General features: G+C 41.4%; 1 protein-coding gene and 1 long non-coding RNA gene across 5 annotated transcripts in view; one reads left to right on the plus strand and one right to left on the minus strand.

Annotated features, from left to right (window-relative positions):
* FOCAD (focadhesin) overlaps nucleotides 1-12,785 on the minus strand; it is an 86,603-nt gene extending 73,818 nt beyond the window's left edge. Inside the window, exons 1-5 of one of the 4 annotated variants that reach the window (XM_015849086.3) lie at nucleotides 12,698-12,785; nucleotides 12,035-12,110; nucleotides 8,530-8,618; nucleotides 4,373-4,447; nucleotides 2,746-2,900 (exon numbers count right to left, since the gene is read on the minus strand). In XM_015849086.3, coding sequence (XP_015704572.2) covers nucleotides 2,746-2,900; nucleotides 4,373-4,447; nucleotides 8,530-8,586 — 287 coding nt within the window. In that variant the 5' untranslated portion in view covers nucleotides 8,587-8,618; nucleotides 12,035-12,110; nucleotides 12,698-12,785. Of the gene's footprint in view, nucleotides 1-2,745; nucleotides 2,901-4,372; nucleotides 4,448-8,529; nucleotides 8,619-12,020; nucleotides 12,111-12,641 lie in introns of all 4 variants that reach the window. The other 3 variants (XM_015849088.3, XM_015849087.3, XM_015849089.3) reach the window with 3 other exon arrangements.
* Nucleotides 12,786-13,101: 316 nt separating this feature from the next.
* On the plus strand, nucleotides 13,102-22,347 carry LOC116652479 (uncharacterized). Its single transcript, XR_004305528.2, has 4 exons — nucleotides 13,102-13,238; nucleotides 16,526-16,602; nucleotides 21,161-21,264; nucleotides 22,114-22,347. It is a non-coding gene; the product is annotated as an uncharacterized LOC116652479 (long non-coding RNA).
* The last annotated feature ends 254 nt before the right edge of the window (nucleotides 22,348-22,601 follow it).

A 22,601-nucleotide genomic window follows, 5' to 3' on the forward strand; every position in this document is an offset into this window, starting at 1 on the left:
GGTTTTTAACATTATATTCTGGTTATTTATTATCATTCATTATTGAATGCTGGCTGCAGGTTTTACCTCTTCTATAACTGAAAGGGCTGTGATGATTCACACTGGCAGAAAAATGAATCAAAGCAAAAGAAGTTGAAGGTCAACCTCAAAAACAAAGTAAAATGTGTATGTGTATAGTTGTATGTATAAAAAAAAATGCATATTTATGTATATAAACCAGAATGTATGTACAGACTCAGACATAAGACTCTCAATGAGGTTTACACTTTAGAAGCATCAGAGGAAACATAAACACTGAGTCTAACAGATGAGTAGAACAATGTGCCAGAGATATGAATAGTTTCTTACTTGTATAATAAGCAGTCAGTGAGAACCATGTAAAAAGTCAATATATATAAGCAATGGATGTGTCTCAAACAATGTTTTTCCTATCATGTAGAATTTGATACACCTGACAAAACAAAAACCACCAGGTGTGCTAAGCCCTGGCTAAATTCATCATAACAAAAGGAAGGGAAGAAAGAACAAAACATCAGTAGTCTCTGCCAATAAAACATTTACTTAGCTTTATCAAGCACTGAAATGCATTCAGCAATTCCATGTGCCTTTCTGGCTGCTAATCTCATATTTATTTTCTTTTAAAGACACTGTGCACACTGCTGTGCAAAGCCCCAGAGCAAACCTGGATAAAAATTTGGCTGAGAATAACAAGAAACAGCAGGCTAGGACTCTAAAACAATTGAGAGGGGGGGAAAAAAAAGGCATCAGCACCAAAAAGAACCAATCAGAAACAATCATTTTAATCAGCTCCTGAGGCTACAGACATTTTAAACCCAGGGACTTCTGCGGTTAGGCTAAATCCTGCTTTGCAGTCTGTAGAGGATGTGGTTTGAACTGTGGCAGCTTGAGGAAAAAATGTCAGAAATATATGTATAATGGTTCCTAGGTAATTTGCCAGCACTTGCCATAGCAACTAGCCATTTGTGGTGATTCAACACATGGAAAAATCTAAGAATGAATGGAACTGGGGCACAGCCACATCCTTTCAATCAGCTTAGTCTAAAATATTGTCTTCTAGTAGTTCTTATCCTGAAGCAGTAGTAGTATGAAAATTTAACTTCCATATATACTGGTGATACTCTTAACAATCCTTGGCAGAACAAGAATTAAATAGTTTTTATTCTGCAAGTCACAGCTAACGAAGCTCTCCACATCATTTATGTCACAGTGCTCAGGTTCCCAGTGCCCAAAGCACAGGTGCTTTTGCTTCTTTGTTAACAATGCATATTCTTCCCTTGGTCCCAAACTGCAAGTCCTTTTGAGAGCGGTGGTTTGAAGAAATTATTTGTATTGTAAGAACATATTCACAAAACGTTCCTTAGGGATTCATAACCAACTATTGTAAACTCAGTACAGAATCTCATCATCACAGCATGATCCTACACGTAATTCAACTTTAAGCAAGTCAGCCACAAGGCTTGAGTTCTTTTTTTTTTTTTTTTAAAGCAAGTGATTTCAGCATTTCACTGCAGTCTACTCAAAACTAAATTCATCCTTGGCTCAGACTGCTCATGAGAAACTTTAGCCTAAAATTGATTCTGTGTGTTTAGAAGGAGTATAAAACTTCAATTGCGTGGTTTCTGCAACCTCTGAGCTGAGCTCACTGGCATGATACATCACAGGTGTAGCACAAGTTACACAGATGTCTCTGAAAGTAATGCCTTTTACTTATTTCCTTGGAAACTACAACAGATACAAAGAGCACAATACCACTATTTGATAGAGAAAGATCTCAGCTATAAAACTACATTTTTCAACATTTTCACCAGATATGAACAAGAGCCTGCATGCTGCATGCATAAAAATCTGCACCAGTGAAAACTGACCCACTGCCACTATCACCGCTGTTGAAAGGCACTATCCACCACCTCACTGCACTCACATCCACTGTTTGGTCTCCAGAAACATTCAGCAGGTATTCATGAATGTCAATGGATGCCATTTTTTTCTGCATGTGGGCATTCATTTCCACACCTCTGCTTCAGACACACTTCTACATCAGATGCCATTTTGTCAGACTGCCCCTCTGCTGCCATCTGTCACATGGCAATAAAATGTAATGGAATATTGGAGAGAGGGCTCCATCTCTACTGCCATATCACCAACCTCTGCCTCTGGTGTTGTGGAACAACACAATAAAACAGGAGGCATTAGTTTTGGAGCAGCCTTCATTTTAGCTTTGGCTAAAAATGACACTAGGGACAGAGACAAAAGTAACCAAAAGTTTTTTATAAGGCTGTGTTACATGAGTGGCAACACTTTCCCAGTGACCCAAGTGAGCAATCAGTTATTTGGACAGGCAGATTAGGAAGCTATTCCCCCTTCCCTTATCATGAAAGAAGTTACTGCCATTTTCCTCCCCATGACAGACAGCATAAAACCAGGCAGTGCCTTGATTTCTGAGGTTATTACAGTTCAGACCATTAGCTTAAACTTCTAACACCATCCATCTGCATGAGTGGGACAGACCATGAGATCTTCTGTCAGAGTCAAACCAATATGGTTACTGCCAGGATGAAAGCACTATCCTGCAGCAGGATGGCAGGGCACTGTCAGCCCTGAACGAATGTCAGTTTGAGTAGTGTCACTCACAGAGCCACTTCTCTTCCATAGGGTTTACAAGGAAAAAATCAGAAATTGATAAGCAGTTGGCAAAAGGCAAAAAAAAAGACAAACAAATACCACCTTGCTGAGGGAATTAGGTTGACAGCTCCATGAAGAACATAGCTGAGCTCGGCATGGTTCTCTGCAACAAGTGCCACCAAACCCTCAGAGCAAGCTGTTCTCAAGGCAACATTCTCACTGCAGCACTTCTCCCACAGTAAGTTCAGAGCAGGAGTCTAAAATTAAAAGTATGAGACAAGCAATAAGAAGGCAGACATTGATTTCTCTTCTTTCATTTCAAACACACATCTTAGTAAAAACCTACTTAACAGCCTCTCCTCAAGTCTTACAGAGTACAATGAGGAAGCCAGAATATAGATTCTTCATCTAGGAAAGGGCTACTTTAGGATAACTCTCGGGTTTCTTATCCTCAGACGCTCCCAGTATGAACAGAAGAATAAGACATAATGGAAGAATTTTTCAGCTGTGTCTGTGAGAGTAGACTCACACCAATTATACTTTCCTTAGAAATATTTATAATTACAGACATGTAAGGAACTGCTATGTCAAACTGTGTCTATAGTACAGTGTAATGCAGACAGCTGTTCACATGCCTGCCTCTAGCTACAGAGAAGGAAGTCATCTTCATTCTTCAAATGAAGCCTTCCACTCTCTCTATTTGCTGTTAAAGATCTGTCCATCAAACCCACGGTTTATTTTGATACTAAATCTGCATTTCTAAGTTGGCTTGCTGACTTGTGATTCCAAATGGAGAGAGAAAAACATTTTTAAACAACTGAATACTACAAAAATCTCCTGTGAAAAGAGGAAATAAAAAACAGCACACGTAATGTTAACAAGAGCCACCTTCTGCTTCCTACTGCTTTAGAAAGCATCACTATGTCTAAGTTCAATACTTCTATGGGGTATCAGAGGTGAGAAATCAGGTTTTAGCTTAAGATAGAATCCCATTTAGAAATATGACCATGCTCAGTGATTTGGAAAAGCTTTTCAGAGAAACTACGCACCTCAAACATTTCCATAAGAACTGAGCTTTTTTAACGTTTGATTTTGGGTTTCTTAGTCTGGGGTTTGGGACTTCAGACAAAGGGAAAATCCACACTTTTTTTCCTGCTCATTTCAGTACAAATTAACATGGAAGGGGAAAAACAGAGGAAATCCTAAGACATCCCTGACATGACTGTGACACCTGCAAACACTAGCACTGCATATGGCTCTTGGTTAACAAGACAGATCCATACTTACCTGAGCTTGACTCAATTAAAAGTATGATTTTGCACCATGCTCTCTTACATACAAATGTGAGCTCTTCCATAGTTAATATGTAAGAAAATACCAATACAGCTGTATGAAAGTATATACTTTCTGAAATGCCCATACTGCTGTAATTTATTTATTTTTACCAAAATGACATTATCTCACCACAGAGCACGTCACTTCTGGTAATGTAAATAAATTCAAAACTCTCTTCATTTGAGCAGAGCAAGATATTGCTATTCTGCAGAGTTAAGGTTTCTGCCTTCTGATCCTGAAGGCTGAGCTATCACCTGTACACCCAGACACATGGTGCCAATGTAGTTTACTGCTAGGATTTACTAAAGTCACACAATAGGGAGTAGGAATCCACAGAAAAAATGTAGGCATCCATGGATGGAAAAGGAGAAGGAAGTGAAAGAATGGCACAGACCTGGTGAGAGGCCTGCATGATCTTCTCTGAAGAAGCATTTTCTTTCAATACTGCAGCAATCAGATGGCCCACTGCCTAAATAATAAAAAACACATGCAGATCAAATGTAATTTTCACTTCTCCAATACAGAAAAAAAAAACAAACCAAACAGAAATAAGTGCATCTTTTTACACAGCCTCCTGTAAAATTATTATTATTCACATTCTCAGGAATTGCAAGCATTTCAGTTTTTCAGCTGTGATAGACTTACAGCTCCAGCACTGTACAGATCTCAGCACCCTTTACAGCACTGACCATTATTACATTATTTGCTACACAACTCAGTGAAAGCAAGAAAGGAAGTAGAATTGAACAGATAAGAAACATGCAAAGTTCTGAAGCGCTTATTTAGGAAAACACTGATGATAAACATGGTCTCACAACCTAAGCCCTTTGCATACCTGACAGCACACCTACATTTGGATTCAACTTTATTCCTCATAAATCTATTCTGCGGCAAAAAAAAAGTAACAAGACTGATTTTCCACGTCCTCCAGAAAAAAAAAAAAGTAGTTTTTAAGAACAGGGCTTCAATTCTAAAAAGAGTAAGTTGTTCATATGATCAGAATGAAAATAATTTTCTCATTGAATTTTAAAAGAAGAAATACCTGACTTCCTCAACATTCCTTTAAAATATACATGTTCCATAATAATTGATAGTGCTACACTAAAAACCTTGAGAAAGACAAAGATATCTCTTCATAGCAGAAAAAACGAGAACGTTTCAGATTATCAGCATAACCAAAACAACAGATCCATCTGCTCTCCTATGGTAAGAACAGATATTTACTTTTGCACAAAAATAAACTAGGAAACCAAGAAAAGAAGAACCAACCAACCAAAAAAGCCATTCCCTCCCCACCCCCCCAAACCACAAGATTAACATTTCTGTTTCACCAATATATAAAAACACAGGCACATACTTTAAATGTTTCTTGGTTTCTTCTCCTTTTAGTATTATTTACAACTCCTTTAGAGGCTGGCAACTTGTCTGATATGATGAACTCTGAGATAGCAGGTCACATTTCTAGGAACAATGTCATTATAAACCTTCCTAGACTACAAGAACTAAGTCAGGTCTTTGATTCTGTGGAGCTATTTCATTGAAAGTGCAGCAACATACAGTCTGCCCACACAGGCTATAGCTTTTTAGATAACAAGTGAACCTCCTATTATTTTTTTTTTCCTGCTCCTCATTTAAATTATTTTTTCTTGCTGTAAGTGAATATCACTTTTGAAATCACCTAAAGAATAAGGAGATGTACAAGTTCATGGGACCTGTCCAGATCCATCTACAGGTTCTGAGGGAACTGGCAGAAGAAGCTGTCAAGCTGCTATCCATCATATTTGAAAGGTCATGGCAGTCTAGTGAAGCTTCCACTGACTGGTAAAGGGGAAAAAGGGAACTACAACCCCAGTTTTCAAGAAAGGAAAGAAAAGACTACCCAGGAAACTACAAGCCAGTCAGTCTCACCTCTGTGGCAAGATCAGGCCATACTAAGGCCCATGGAAAATAAAGATGAGGTGATTGGTGGTAATCAACAGGGCTTCACAAAGAGCAAGTCATACCTCACAAACCTGGTAACCTTTTATGACAGAATCATAATGACAGCATCAGTGGATAAACGAAAAGCAACACATGTAATCTACCTGGACTTCTGCAAAGTGTTTGACATGGTCCCACATGACATCCTGGTAGCCAAAGTAGAAAAATACTGATTTGATAGATGGACCGTCATTCTCTGCATAAAGAATTGGCTGGATGGTTACACTCATAGAGTTGTAGTCAACAGCTCAGTGTCCAAGAGGAGACTGACGATGAGTGGTGTTCATCATGGATCAGTGTTAGGACCAATGCTATTTAACATCTCTGTAGGCAGTATAGACAGTGGGACTGAGTGCACCCTCAGCAAATTTGAAGATGACACCAAACTGAGTGGTGCATCTTGGGAGGGAAGAGATGCCATCCAGCGGGACCTGAACAGTCTTGAGAGGTGGGACCATGCCAGCCTCAGAAAGTGCAAGAAGGCCAAGTGCTAGATGCTGCACCTGGGTTGGGGCAGTCTCAAGCAAGATACAGGCTGGATGAAGAATGGCTTGAGAGCAGCCCTGAAGAGGAGGATTCGGAATGGTCAGTTGATGAAAGACTCAGCATGAGCCAGTAATGTGTACTTGCAGGCCATAAGGCCAACTGTATCCCGGGTTGCACCAGGAGAATCATGGCCAGCAGGTTGAGGGAAGTGATTCTGCCCCACTATTCTGTATCCAGTTCTGAAGGCCCCAACACAAACAGGACATGGATTTGTTGGAGTGAGTCCAGAGGAGAGCCATGAAGACCATCAGAGAGCTGGAATACCTCCCCTACAGGGACAGACTGAGAGAGCTGGGGCTCTTCAGCCTGGAGAAGAGAAGGCTCCAAGAAAACCTTACAGAGGCCATGAAGCAAGCCTACAGGAAAGCTGGGGAGAGACTTTCTAGAAGGGCAGGTAGTGACAGGATGAGGGAAAATGGTTTTAAACTGGAAGAGGGTAGATTTTGGCTAGATATTAGGAAGAAATTCTTTATTGTGAGAGTACTGAGACACTGGTACAGGTTGCCCAGAGAGGCTATGAATGCCCCCTCCCTGTAAGCATTCAAGGCCAGGCTGAATGGGACTTTGAGCAACCTGGTCTAGTGGAAGGTATCCTTGCCTATAGCAGGGAGGAGGGAACTAGATGACCCTAAAGGTCCCTTCCAACCCAAACTTTAGAAATAAACAATTGCATCCTTAAAAATTTAAGTTTCATTTCACTGGAAAAAAAGGCTTATCAACTGAAAGGAGCTTCTGTGAGCTACACAGTAAAGTCAGAACACAGATTAGCCCATCACATTCCAAGATTCATCAGTAAAACCTTTTCTCCTAAAAAGCATTGCTCAAGTCCCTCACTTTGTTGATTCAGGTAACATGATCTGCAGAGCAGATGTTTGATGACAGCTGGAATACGTGGACAGCTGATGTCAGTGTACTTTTGAGGAGCCACAGAATAGAAGCTAAAGCTAGAGAAATCACCAAAACACAGCACAAACTCCCACAGCAGAAGCCCTAAATGATGAGCAACTGTAGCGATAATCCAAGAGATATCTGTAATACACACAAAGGCATTCTTCACTGAAGAAAACGGAAGTGGTTCAAAAACATTGAGTTCTGTTCAAGAGGGCTAAAGAACATGAACTCATCTGCAGTGCAAGACATAATACTAGAGCTTAGGTGTACTCCAGTTTTGAAGGCCACGCGCTCCGCTTCTAAATACCAAGCTGGCCACTAGTGGACTTCTTTGTCTCTTTTCCAAAGTCACTTTACTGTAAACCAATTCACCTTCAGCTGAACTGAAAAGAGAGAAATTACATTGCAGACTGTACTCACATCAAACCCCATCAAACAACTGGCTGCAATTTTAACCCTCAATTCAAAATAGGAAGAAGCAGACAGTGGGCAAGTTAGCTCTTATCTTCCAGCTGAAGAGAAACATTTTAATGCTAAAGTGAGAAATGACTGAACCAGAGAAAGCATATTGTTTAAACTGAGGTTATTACTTTCTTCCCTGATGCTTGTTAAAGATACAGTGATAAATGCTTTATTTAAATGAGAAAGTTAAAGTCAGATATGATATGAAAATAACTGTGTTTCATCTGCTGAACGTAGCAAATCTGTACAGAGTTACTAAGGACAGACAAGACAGCGGTAGTTCAGCTGTCATCACACAGGAGAAAAATACATCAGTCTCAAAGACAGCTGCATAAAGTATTGTCAAGAACTTCCGCACCACACCTCATCTGGTAAGTCTTTGCTTCTCTCCAACTGACAGGGCTACTAAAAAGCATTTAGCCCTACTTAAACTTTCCAGGACTGTAAGCTTTCTGATTTTCATGCAGAGACTTTAGTGATGTGTGATTATGTACTACATTCAGGCTATACAGACACAGCAATTAGTTTTTGTTTGCACCTTGAATATAACAACCATTTAGTTTTCCTGGTTTGAAGACAAAAGGTCTTTCTTAAAACCTGTCTGGAACCAGGCAGCAGGACACTGAAGAAAAGCCTTCACAGATTATTTGTTTAACATTTTTAAAAAATTACCTGTGATTGAATAACTGTGTTAGGGAATTCAAACCGCTTCTTGATGTCATCCGACATCTTGGCTCTGTCACAGGACACTAACTCATACCCTGCAAGACAGATAAAAAAACATATGCTTGGGACTGGGCAATACAGTTTGATATTTGCTAGAAAACATGTTTAAGATGCTTATGCTAAACAGTAGGTGTGAAGATGTGAACATAACAGCATTTTCTTTCAACTCCTAAGCGTACCACATCAGCTTGCCTTGCTTTATAAGCAAGGTAACAAGCTAGAACAGCTAAAATCCCGAATACCTTTTGCTCTCATGTGAAGAATGAATGATTAATATCTCTTAAAGACAGAGCAAATACAATTCCATACAGCATAGTATACGTACTCTGTAAGTATATACTTAAGAATGCTCTGTGGGGTAAATCTCATTGACATCAAAATGGGACGGTTCAGGAGCGTTCAATTTCAAACATGATTTAAAATGCCTACAACTCCCTGGATCTCCCACCTTCTTCATCCCAAAGCTTCTCTCCATCAGCACATGATGCTGATTACATGATTTTCCCCAAAACTGCAGGGAGACTGATTTGCCTGCAGCTCTCCAAACTGACCTTTTTGCCTTGTTTGAAAGCAGTTCAGAGTTTGCTTTTCTCCAATCACTGCAGACCTCCACCACTCCCTTTTGAAGACCAACAAGAGTGACCCCACAAGAACGTCAGCCATCTCCCCTGTCCTACTCTTCCTTGTTGAGCTTTTTATTATTAATGCAACAGTAAAGGTTCCTCTTGTTACCACTGACAACCCTTGTAAGCCTCTACAGTGTCTCAGCTTTAGCTTTTCTACACTATTTCAATGAACTCAAGCAATGTTTCTGAACTGTGCCCCTGTAGCCTGTTCTCACATCTCCCCCCTGCATACTGTTTTCACAGTGGAGTTCCCTGTCTAGTCCCTCAATACATCTTGTTGGTATTCTGGATATTGGGATGTCCTCTTCTTACATCTGAAAGACACTGTGTTTATAGCTCTGACAATTTTCCTGGGCTCCCGCATTCCTCACAGCTACCTCTCACAGAATGTTACCAACATGCACACAAATTAAACCAGTTCAGCTTTCCTGAAGTTCAAGGGTCTGCACTCTGCTACCAGGCCTCTTAAGTCGGCAATGAGCTCCTCATTATGTCATTTACTCACTTAAATCCCACTTCTTCAAGGATAATTTCCAGTTTTCCCATTAGCACAAAGCCTTCTTGGAAACATCACACAATCATTTGTTCACTCTGAGAGTGACACTGTCATGAGACAAAAGGTAAGATGAACAGCTGCTTTTGATAGTAACTGAAGAGACAACAGCCAAAATCTTGCAGCAGATTCCAAATATTTTTTATAAATAATAATCTCAGCATTACCAAAACCCAGTTAAATTAAACAACAAAACAATCAAGAAAAAACCAACAACACCACCACCACTGCCACAGTTTTCTTAACCTTCTGCCTTGCTTTTTGGCAAGATGCAAAACCTAACAAGAGTAAGACAAGACAGACGCAGTGAAAATAAATAAAACAAAAAAGGCAAGGTTTCTCCCCTTCCTAAGTGGAATACAAAAATATTTTAGTATTTTAATTTGAAGAATACTCACTATTAGTTATGTAAAATTCTGAATAACAGCTTCCTCCCCCTTAGGAGGGATGGCTGCTGCCCACTCTTGTCAGCATGCCAAGCCACTTCTATAAGTAAGAATAAACATCACTATTTCTTGCAACACCATTCTCTCCTTCCCATGAAAGGTATGACTGCCACAGAATCACCCCAAGAAACGCAAAAGCAGCCACAAAGAACTGTCCCCTAATTTTTTCAGCCTTCTCCCACATAAAACAAGCACGACCAGGATCATGATAGTTGGCAAGTCTCTAGTCTGCCAGCAACAACCCTGAAAAGTACTTAAAGCTTTACCCTACAACATTTGGGACAATAATGCCTCATCTCCTTCTCACCCTCTGTTTCCCACCAAAATACCCACACCTAGCAGAATCTCCCTTAATAGCAATAGCTCCAGTAGTGCTGTTCTTTCCACATTATAGCTGTCAAATTGTTAGCATTGCACACAAAATAATCTTGCAAAGGAAGAAACATCACCCTGAATCAAATTCATCCATTTGCAAAAGAGGCTCAATGAGCTCAGTGACTCATTTCCCTGCCTGCAATAAAAGAAACAAACAAACAAAACAACAACAAAAAAACAGGTACACTACAAAACCTTGCAGATTCTCACAGCAGGTAACTCCTAACATGTTCCTAGGCCCATGCCAAAATATCTCAAGTCAGCAGGAGTACACTGGCCACTACAAATCCTGAAACTTTTCAGGTCAGAAGCCCGCTTTCCTAAATGGTAACAAGCAACACTGTTCTTGTTCTCATAAGGCTTCTTTGTTTCCTTGGTCCAACCTTAGGTTGGAGGGGACATCTAAATGTTACCCCGCTCTAACCCTCTACAGGGCAGAAGTTAGCCACCCACCAAGTCATGTTTCCCAGAGCCCCACTCAACCTGGCCTTGAACACCTCCCCAGGCATGGGGCACATACAGCTTCTCTGGGCAGCCTGCTTCAGGACTACACCACCCTCTGAGTAAAGAATTTCCTCCCAGCATCTAACCTAATTTTTCCCTCTTTCAGTTAAAGACCATTCTTCCTTGCATTATTGCTATTAAACCGTGCAAAAAGTCACTCTTTGCATCCTTACAAGCTCCCTTCAAGTACTGGAAGGATGCAAAGAGGTTTCACTGGGCCCTTCTATTTCCCAGGCTCAACAAGCTCAGCTCCTTCAGCCTGTCTTTGCAGGAGAGGTGCTTGAGCCCTCTGATCAGCTTCAAGGCCCACATCTGTACATGCCCCAAGAGCTTCAATGTCTTTCTTATGCTGGGGGCCCCAGACCTGGGCATACTACTTCAGAAAGGGCCTTCAGAAAGAGCAGAAGGGAAAATTGCTATCCCTGCTGGCAAGCCCTCTTTTGATGCAGCCCATAACACCATTAGCCTTTAAGACTGCAAGAGCACACTGCTGGCTCATATCCAGCTTTTTATCCATCATAGCTCCCAAGTCCTTTTCCACAGGGCTGCTCTCAATGAGTTCTTCCAACCTGGGATATACACATATCTGGGATTATCCCGGCCCAAGGGCAAAATCTTGCACTTGGCATTGTTGAACTTCACAAGGTTCTCATGGGTCCACTTTTGGGTATGGTAAACATCCTAATGCTAAGAACAAGAAATGCTTACACACTGGAACCAGAGAAGTGTTCTCTTGGCAACACACCTTCAGGTACGGTGCATACTACAAGTTTATTCCAAGTCACTATTACAAGTCAAGCTAAACTAAATAACAGAACACAGAACTGCCGCTCTGACCACATTTCTTACATTTGCTGCGGTTTGCTTATTAGGAGGGACTCACTCAAACCAGTGTTCCCCTCAAACCAAAGCAGAAACAACACAGGCACTGACCCACAAGGACTCACACTGCTTATATTAATGGAGAACCGGCAAAAACACAGTTGCGCTGGTCCTGTCAGCTACAGTAACACACACGGACACCTGGCAAAGGAAGAGACAAAGATGGGTTACAGTTCTATCTCCAAACATAGTGCAACAACGTGTCAATGACTGAGGAAAACAAGAGAAAGCTTTCTGAAGAAGTCCTTGCACCGGCCATCAGCACTGCGGATGTGAGCGTAAGGGGGCTGCTCACCTCCACCAGCGCCCGTTAGCACCCGAGCCTCGCAGCACACGGGGATGCACGCACCAACCAGGTGCATGAACAAGCAGCACTCCTGATTTGGATCCCAAGACCCACTAACAGCAAAAGTCACGGCAGAGGCTCACACACGGTAGTTCAGCGCTTCTACAAGTGAGAAGAGTTAAGAAAAGCGCTGAGTAACGACAGCCTCAGTGACTGCTCGCTCCCCGGCGCAGACAGCCCCGCAGTCAGGCAGGCACGGAGCCCGGCGGCCCGGCACACCGCCCCAGAGGAAGGGCGGTTCCCCCCAACCAAAGCCGGGGCCGGTGCTCAGCGCCGGGCGGCCCCAGGCCAGTATGGAGCCCGCCTCACGACTACAAGCTCCGCACCCGCAATCCTGAAGCGGGCTGCGGCTCCGGCCGGCCGTCGGCCTCGCTGCCCTCACCTCGCCCAGCGCCCGGGTCGGCTCCCAGAGGCGAACACCGGCGAGGGCCCCGAGCAGCCCGGACAGCGGAAGACGCCTGCGTGCCTACGGGCGCCTGCGCCTCGGCTCGGCGGGGCGGGGGCTGCGGGCGCGGGGCGGGCTCTGCGCTGCCGCCTGAGCTGTTGCTCCGCCTGGGTAGCCCGCGGAGCGGAGGGGCAAGGGGTGGGTGGTGGGAGAATGACCGTAATGTCTGTGGGTTGCGGGTACAGGTGGCTGCGAGTGTGAAGGTTGTCATGGAAGGGCTTCGGAGAGAAAACTAGAAAAGGCCAAAACCCGGCTAGAACTGAACTTGGGAGCTGGCAGATGTGGTTCCCAAGCAACTCTCCATCATTCTTCAGCAGTCCTGGCTAACTGATGTTGTCTTGGTGGACTGGAGCCTGGCAAACACATCCTCAGAAAGGGCTGGAAAGATGATCATGGTAGCTACAGACCTAGTCTCACCTTGGTGCTGAGGATGGTTATGGAATGGATAATCTTGGGAGCCATCATGGACCCAATAAAGGTAAACCAGGGATCAGGCCCAGTCAACATGGGTTTACATATGGTAGATCCTGTCTGACAAGCCTGATTCCATTCTCTGACAAGGTGATCTGCTTAGTGGATGAAGTCAAGGCTATCGATGTGGTCTACCTGGACTTCAATAAAGCATTTGACACGCTCCCCCCCAGCATCCTTGTGGAGAAGCTGGATGCCCACATTTTGGATGGGTGTATGCTCCACTGGGTGAAACACTGGCTGGATGGCAGGGCCCAAAGAGTTGTGGTCAATGAAGTTAAATCCAGCTGGTGGCTGGTCACATAAAGGAGCTGCGTTGTCACAACGATGTCATGCCACCATGACACTTCGTTGTGATGTATTTGGCTTATGGCAGCTGTGTGAGCAGAGTCAGAGCGCAATGTGGCTTCCCTGGCCTACTTCAGGTCTCTCTGGTTCTGCCTGTGATGCCAAGGGCTGGTGAATATCAGTTGTCACCTGGCTCCGGCTCTGGCTCATGTGGGCATTGTCAGTCCAGATTTCCATGTGGGTGGTGGTGGCATGAATTTGTCTTCTGGTTGACTGGGCTCTTAAATTCAGAGACAAATGTTGGCTTAAGTCCAAAAACATGTACAGAAACATTACATCTTGAGTTGAAAAGGATAAAAGAACTTGTAATATATTCCAGAGATGCGATACAAGAAAATGCTTGTGCTATGATGAGCTGAGTTTACCCTTTGGCCAGCACAACACAGGCCTGAAGGCTGTACTGAACACATACTACAGCACAGATCTGCACTTATTGAAGCCTACTGTTTTATGAGTCACCAGCTCATCTGTATACAGTAGTGTCCTGGCCTGGATCACTGCATTCCACACCTTGATCCACATATCCACGTTTCCCAAAGATGCTGTAAGTTACAGACTGTATTAATAACATTCAGGCTTCTTCAACCTAAGGCCTAGTGGACATAGTCTAAATGATGAACTCTTGTGAAGCACCAAAAAAATTTCTCTGGGCATGTTTCATCTCTGTGTTATTCCTCAATATCTTAGTTTCAGTTTGGATGGAATTGTTTTTTTCAATTTCTGGTATGATGTTATCTATGTTTTGGTTCTAGGAGAAAAACAATGTTGATAACACACCAATGTTTATAGTTTCTCCTAAGCACTGTTATATGGAGCCAAGGCCATTCTCAGCAAAGGGCTCAAGGAGGTGGAACAGAATTAGAACAGCTCTGTTAAACCATCCAGAGGATATTCCATACCATCTGACATCAAGAGGGAGGAGTTTGAAGGGGGTGGGAGTTCATCTCTCTTCCACTGCTTGGGGAGCTAGATGGGCATTGGTTGGGAAGTAGTGAGAAACTGCTTGTGCATCACTTGTCACATATGTTTCTGTCTATATTCATTTGTCAAAATTGCTATCATTTTCTTTTTCTCTATCTTAGTAAATAGCTTTATCTCCACCTGTGAGTTCTTCTTTATTTTTTTTCTTCCAATTATTTTTCCCACCTCAGTGGGAGGTAGAGGATTGAGTGAACAACTGTGTGATGCTCAGCCATCTGCCCTGTTAAACCACAGCAGTCATTTTGGCACCCAGCGTGGGGCTTGGAGGGATTGGAGTAACCACAGAATTGATTGTGTCATGGCACCTGCAAAGCCATCTGTCAAAAAAAGTCAGAACAAATACAGGGCTTTGCACAGGAGTTGGAGCAGCCACAGTGCTCCAAGTAGGGAGTGGAGCAGCCACAGGGCTGTACCTCTGGGCATATAGCATCTCCCTGTGGAGGAATTTTCTTGCTTTTTCTCATCACAATACATGAAACAGACACAGGACCCGTAAAAGGAGCACCTGCCTGCTCAACATGGAGGTTGGAGTCACAGAAAGTCCCAGCCTTTTTGGAAAATATGATGTACATATTCAAAAGAATGTTCAGATGGGTAACATAACATATTTTCTGTTTGCTGTACATCCAACAGTGTAGCTATGACCAGGTGAGCTGCTATTAAACCATCAATAAACTTAGTATCCTTGAGATCCTGAGTACCTCCGGATCATCATTTCCTGGATGGAGCTGAGGGTACATAGTTGCTCACAGTAATCAGCAATTTCTCTGGTACAAAGAAGGCTCTACATTCAGGGAAGGAGCAGACACAGCAGGAGTCCCACAGTGGCTGGGCAGGAAGGCTGATGAGGGTGGCCAGGGTCAGCCACAGCTATCCCCAGTGATGTGCTGAGTCTGGATGCAGGCAAAAGTCAATCCTGCATATCTTAAGATCTAACCAGGAATGGGGAAGGATGCATTGTAGCTCAGTGAGGCTTAGGATGTGGGTTGTGCTGGCATGCAGCTCCTGAACCTGTGCCAGGGAGCTTGGGGACATGTTCAGATCCTCAGGAGAGGGGAAAGGCCCTGATGCCTGCTGCATGTTGCATGAGGAAATTTTCTTTCTACTCCTTCAGTATTTCTGTCATTTCTCTTACATTTGAGTGACACCACTAAGTCATTTATCTGTCTGAGCGATCTCCTGTTACTTACACATTCACTGGTTTATTAATCTGACTTTGGATTTAATCACATGAGAATGAAAACTGTAAGAAGATTTTGACTAGTGAGACATGACTGTGGCTAATATAAAGGGATCTGAAGAAGCTTTTAATATTGCATGGGTTCGTTTTAAGTATTTCCTTTCTGTATTTTGTGGTCTGTTACTCTTGAAAAGTTCTCATTTGGTTCCAGTGCTCCTGTCTGTAAAGCTGCCATCGGCTTTGGGAATTATGTGGAATTTCCGAAGAGTTTGGCCATGAGCAAATGTGCTTGTCGTCTTGTAAGAAACATTTAAAATATCCTAATACCAAATTGATTTTTGAACAAAACTTGCACAGTCTATCCCAAAATTAGCTTAGATAATTGTTTTCAATACCTTATAAAAATTGCTGATTACATGAAGCATTTAGAAAGATCTTCAGCTTCTGTAAACAAAAGTAGTTCTGCTGAGGTCTGTTTAACATCTGTATCCTTTCCTGTAACCTTAGAAATGCATTTGCATATTTCAGAGATCTCGGGGCTTGAAGTGCATAATAACACAGGTGCACGTGGGAATTGCCATGCTAGGTGTTCCTTCCATATGGCCAAAAGCTTGAATGAAGTAGTGAACAGGATCTAATTTTACTCATAGCACCACTTTCTGACATTCTGAACATGGGATCAAAGACACATTATGGTTCAAAACTAACATGAGAAGTAATTTTTAATGTTAAACTTTGGGCCACTGTTCAGATGCTAATTGCAATATTTTTTTATCCAATTTCAGAGGTGGGAAACTCAAGGAAAGGAGGGAAAAAAGCTACATATAGCATTACAACAAAACTACAGTAAAATACAGTGGAGGTAAGATATTCAGTCTAGTTCTAGCAGCATTTTTCTTTTGAGATATTTGGTTGTAGATTGCAGAGATGTGTATATTTTCACAGGCATTTAATATGTATACTCAATTTTCTCTGCAATCCATATTGAAAAAATAAAAAATTACACCTCATTATTTTTGTCTCCGTTATATTCTTCAGGGACATTTCAGGACCTCTTAGAGCAATATTTCTGATAGCTTATGTTTTCTGAGCTCTCTGGAGTTAACGGTATCTCTGGCTGCATTCAAAAACAGCAGTCTGGAACCCTCAAGATTTGCATTCATTCTTCATACTGTCTCTTGAACTGAAATGCACTGGTATCTATTATAGCCATTTAAACAGTCCTCGGACCCAAGCTTTCTTGGTACTACAGTGTCTGTGAGACCTACTCCCACTCAAGAGAGGCCCTTAGAATAAGAAAATTCTGGAATTTGTCCCCTCTTCCTGGCTCTGAAAGCAGAATGTGACCCAGTGACACCCCCAAAAGACTTGCGTGCCTCCTGGCATCCATTTTAATACATAGTGGTCCCACTTTTTACCCTTAAATACTTCTATTCAGAGGGTGATGCAAAAAATGAGCAATGATCAGTGATGCTCTGTGAAACTTATTCTCACTTTGTATGAAGAGAGTATATATGTATCACACATGTATTTATATATGTTTGCATTTTGAAGACAAAGCTGGTTGCTGTGATCTGTTTAAAATATGCAATATGGAATATGCAGTTGATCAGGACACCATGTTTTTTCATTTGTATCTTCTGAAGTGCTGGAGAATTGTGATTGAAATGGTAAGTATATGGACAAGTATCAGGAATAAAAGTAATTTGGTGATGGAAACTCTTCTGATTCATTGTGCATTGAGGAGTGCCTACAATTAGGAGAAGTGTAAACAGAGTGCTGCTGCTCTGCTGCTAAGATCTGCTGAATTCAGTGGACCACACAGAGCTTGTATGGAAGAGCTTCTGAAATCTCCATGGCAAGTAAGAATGTAGAGGCTGAAACTCTACATTCCAATGGCAAAGCATTTCCACCCCATTTTAATTCTGCCTTGCTTCCCACAGTGCCTTCATAAACATTAGATCCAACTTTCTTGTAATGCAGTTATTACTGTCTGGCTCCCAAACATCCATATGCTGAGCAGACTTGCTTTACAACTTTTTCACGTGTAGAAACATCTATCTTCTACTCACATTAACTTTGTTTATGTTTCTGATATATGACTATGTAGCCACTAAGGCCTTCTGCAAATACATATGCAGTATATTTCACATACTTTGCAATATTCTTTCAAGTTCCACATTTAATAGGCATTTCTTATTGTGGAGTTAGCTCCAAATTTCAGTCTCTCTGTTCTCCTGTGCCACTCTTGAGTACCCATATTTTCCATTTCTTCAATTTTTCCTTTTTTTTTTTTTTAATAAATATATTTTATTTTATTATTTTCCCTAACTTTTCCCTAAACATTTGGATTTGTTTGGGCTTAATGGCTTCCTTCAGTGCATAACTTTTATAACATTTTTTGTTAGTTTTTTTTTTTTTCTTATGCAACCTGTTTATCTCTTTTTGTTTCAATTCCCCATTCATTATGTGAGGCTGTAACTACTTCAGTAGTAACAGTGACGATGCAACAATGAGTTCATTAGAGGTGAGGACAGCTAAGATGCTATGTTTATGTCAGTACTTGTCGCTGATGGATAAATCCACTTATTATCATAAGTTTCTCCCTACGATAATGTTATGCCATTCTAGCTTCTCAATCACTTTCTAGTGATTCTAGGAATCAAAACAGTTTTGTTGTTCTGCAGTTCTGGGCCCAGAAAATGTGAATGAAGTATCCTCAGCCTCTCTGATACTCCTGTGACCATGCTCTAACGTAGAACAAGTAGGCAATGACTGAGAAACAGTGATTGTCTTATGCATACACTCCTATCATGGTCAGTGAATTGTTTACATATATGATGTAACAGCCTTGACAAGAACCTATTGCAGAGTGAGGGCAGTCCTGTAAATCCTTTAAATCTCTGGTTTATTTCCAGCAAGGAGATCTGACAGGCAAAGAACTGAGCACACTGATTTAGGTAAAGTTACTCCTTAGGAACTTCTTTGCATGTGTGATCAGATTCTGACCTTGCTGCACTTTTGGAAATCTAGAACTAGTTCTCTGAACTCAGGCATCCTCCAGAATTTGACTGTTTCTTTGTATAAGAGGAGTATTTCCTCTCGAGGCTACATCATTATGGGGAAATAAAAAGCTAAATACTTCCTTGAAGGTCTCTCAACAAGATTTTCTGCTCCAAAGAGATTTCCTTATGGGTCCCTAGAGGCCTTTATTTTTTAGTTATTATTATTGTTATTATTATTATTATTATTTATATTCTATACTACAGTAATGTTCACAGCGAATACTTCCTTTTCATATTTTTCCTTTGTCATTACCACCTTCCTCTGAGGTAGCTGGTGATCAGTTATGAACTATTTTATATTGTTTTCTAAAACATGAAGACATTGCTCTTAAAGATCCTTTCCATTGAGTAGTGAGTTAATATGTTACCAGCTGAACTGCTTATTTTCACTTTGATTTGTGAATAGAAAAGTACAAGCCAATAAAACCTCAAAACAAGCATGCATTTGGACTGGGCTCCTTGGCACTTGCCCAGCCTACGTAGCTAAATCAGAGAAGAACAAACCCAGTGAAAGTATTTTGCCATTAGTTCCTGGCATTACCAAGCAGCTTATACATATTCTTTGTCATACGTGTAAGATCAGCTGTAGGCTTATTTTAAGTTTTGGCTTTCATTCAGACTAGCATCTTAAGATTGCAATCAAAGTATCTGGCTTAGAACAGAACTGTGTTATTTTCCAGTGCAATGCTAGCCCAGAATTTTTATTTATTTTGAAGAACTGCTTGCATTAAAAGTTCAGTTTTAGTGCATTTAAAACGTACTGACTACTAGGTCCTCTACCTTGTTTACTTACTAACTCCTTGTACAAGAAAATGTGATTTTGTCTGGGTAGCTTGAATCTCTGTTCCAAGAAGTAAATGTACTGCTTTTATTTTTAATTCACATGCTGTGTTGAAGCACAGTTCAGTGTAAAATGGTACCCTGTGCTCAGACTATGCTTGCAGTGTCTTCTTGGATTGGAGTTAGCGTGCTGTGATTGCTGTTATGTAACTGCCAAAAGTGTTGATTCAGGGAAATTCAGACGCCATGACAGAGTGAGAGCATCAGGAAAGTTCTTTCCTCCTTAATGGAAACATGGCTTTTGGTGAATAGTGCATCTAAAAGCAGCAGATTGTGTGAATGTGTCAGTGATGGAGTCCAAAGTGAACACAATGATGATGTTAAATTCCTAGGGCACTGGGTCCTGCTGCTTGTTGCAGCAGCCAGAGGACTGATGTGGCTTCCACAGTGATAGGCTTATATGGCATACGTGTGGCTGCTACCAGAAGGAATCCAGTCTGGAAGGTGCTTTATTTTGAGCAATCTTTAGAAGACTGCTTCTGAGAAGCAGGCCAGGCAGATAAATACCACAGCAGGAGAGACATCCTGCTGTCCAATTGGGTACAACTGCTCTCTTGGGCCCTCTGGTTCATCCCACTGACTGGCATGATCTCCCAAAACCAACCTGTGGAGAAGAGGCAAGGTAGGGCAATGGACAGTGGAACAGAAATCCTTTTTGTCTTGTGGCATCCAGGGCAGAGAAGTCTGAGGTGAGTCCTCACAGTGGCGTGTAGCTCCACACAGGAAGCAGAGGAACAGTGCAAAGCTCTGCTTTCTGATGATGTGATATGATAGGAGGGAACAGCCTGAAGCTGCTTCAGGGGAGGATCAGGTTGGGTGTTAGAGAAAGGTCTTCACCCAAGGCTGGTGGGCTTGGAACAGTCTGCCCAGAGCAGTGGTCACGGCACTGACCTTGGTGGAGTTCAAGAAGCATCTGGATAAAGCTCTGAGACATATGAGACATATGGTCTGATTTTTTTTGGGTGGTCCTATGTGGAGCCAAGAGTTGGACTCAATGATCATTACAGGTCCCTTCCAAATTGAAGTATTCTATGACTTCTTGATTCTATGATCTCAAATAAAGAGAAATTCTGAGTGATGATATATTTAAAAGGCATTGTGGTCTCCTTTATCATTGGTAATATTAGGTGTTTCAGATAGTTGCTTTCTTTAAACTTTTAGAATCAAGGCTCACGTAAAAGTGAGCCTCACATATATTTGTGTCATAGAATGTGAACTTGGAAAAGTTAATTTTAAACATGTGTATTTGAAATACTGAATGCAATTTAATGCATCCAAGTGACTTGGGAAACAATTTCATTTTTAATGGAATAAAGCATTCCTGTTTCCTTTAAGAAATAATACAGAAATGCAGTATTCCTTTCAGCTTTCTGTGGAGTATAGCTGTGAAATATATTCCTTGTTATGTCAGGTATGGTGCTGCACTAGTATGCACTAGGTACTGTACCATGTACCAGGTGGCATCCAAAGTCAGCTCTGCACTGAACCAAAATGTTTTCTCATCTTCCTTCTAAGACAGCAACCTGGGATCTGTGTATCACAGCGTGCATCACACAGTATGTGCGAAGATGTCTGAATATGGAGTCTGGTGCCTACTGGGAAGCCTGTAGCCACAGAAGGTATCTCAGCTGACATAAAATGTGCAAGGATCTCTAGCATTGCCAGTGACTGCTTGTGTAAACCCTTAGTACTTACATTCTGTTAAGAACATGTCACAAGTGTCTCCTATTTTCAAAAGAGAAACTGCAGCTGCATAACTTATTCCATGATAAGCTCTAGTTTAACAATACTAGACAGAACTACTAGAAAATTGCTGTCACCTTTGTAATTCTGTACGTCTTTGACCCAGAGTCTCCTCACTTTCATATGCGCATAATTGCATCCATCTGCTGTGATGAGATCAAAGAATGGTTGTTTTAACTTTTGATCCAAAATGAAGAAAGTGGTTGCACCAATTTGTCAGTTTAGTGGCTCAGGATCATTCTTTGATTCTGCCTCTGACAACTGGAGGTTAGATTGGAGTTTGTAAAATTAATGCATTTTTTAAATTACTCTAATTGTATCGTGACCATTTCAGCTAAAATACAAATGCTATTTTTAAAACATTTTTTTTTCTTTCTGCCTAAAATGCAACACTGCTTCACAATTGACACATTAAGTAACTATTCCAAATTCGAACCTGAATCTTCAGGTGTTAGTAATTGTTAATCAATTAACTGGTCTCAGATAAATAGTTATAAAGACTACGGAAGCAAATAAAGTCAAGTGCTAGAAGCGTTTCCATCATTACGCTTATGTGTAATACAGCAAATCCACATGTACTGATTCAGTACTGGTTTTATTGGTTTACTCCTTTCACTAATCTATACTCTAATTCTGGTAAAGCAAAAATACCAAAGATATATAGAAACAAGACAACACTGTAACAAGACAACACATTAAAGTGGTTATAATTTTAATCCTTCCAGGAAAAATCTGCAGAGATTCAGAAGGGACCTTCCTTCATCATAAACATGAGCAGGAGCACAGAAATCTAGACTTGGTGGAGACTACAGTTCTTCTGCATGCCCGACATGGTCTCTTTTGCAGCATGTAGACTTGGTGCTGCTAGACAATTGTTCATTTACCAGAAATTATTAAATCAGGAGTAAAGAAAACAAATCCTGTCTTCACAGCCTTCTGAATAAAACACAGCAAATAAATGTGTATGTGCAGGTATATATTTTGTAAAACTGTGTTATCATGGATTTAGCTTGTAAGTTGATAACCATCTTGGGATAAAATCCTTTCTGAACACCTTCATGATTGGAAGTGGTTCTTCCTTTCCTTTCATGGATCCTGAAAAGTGAATGTACATTCAGGATCAGGCCCTCTGTGGCATTTCTTCAAAGCTACTGCTGTGTCACTTGTGTAATTATGAAAAGGAAGTAATGAGTCTGAATAGACACAAAGCTTA

This window comes from Coturnix japonica, chromosome Z, assembly GCF_054131305.1.
Source record: "Coturnix japonica strain WE chromosome Z, WE-NBRP24, whole genome shotgun sequence".
NCBI lineage: Eukaryota > Metazoa > Chordata > Aves > Galliformes > Phasianidae > Coturnix > Coturnix japonica.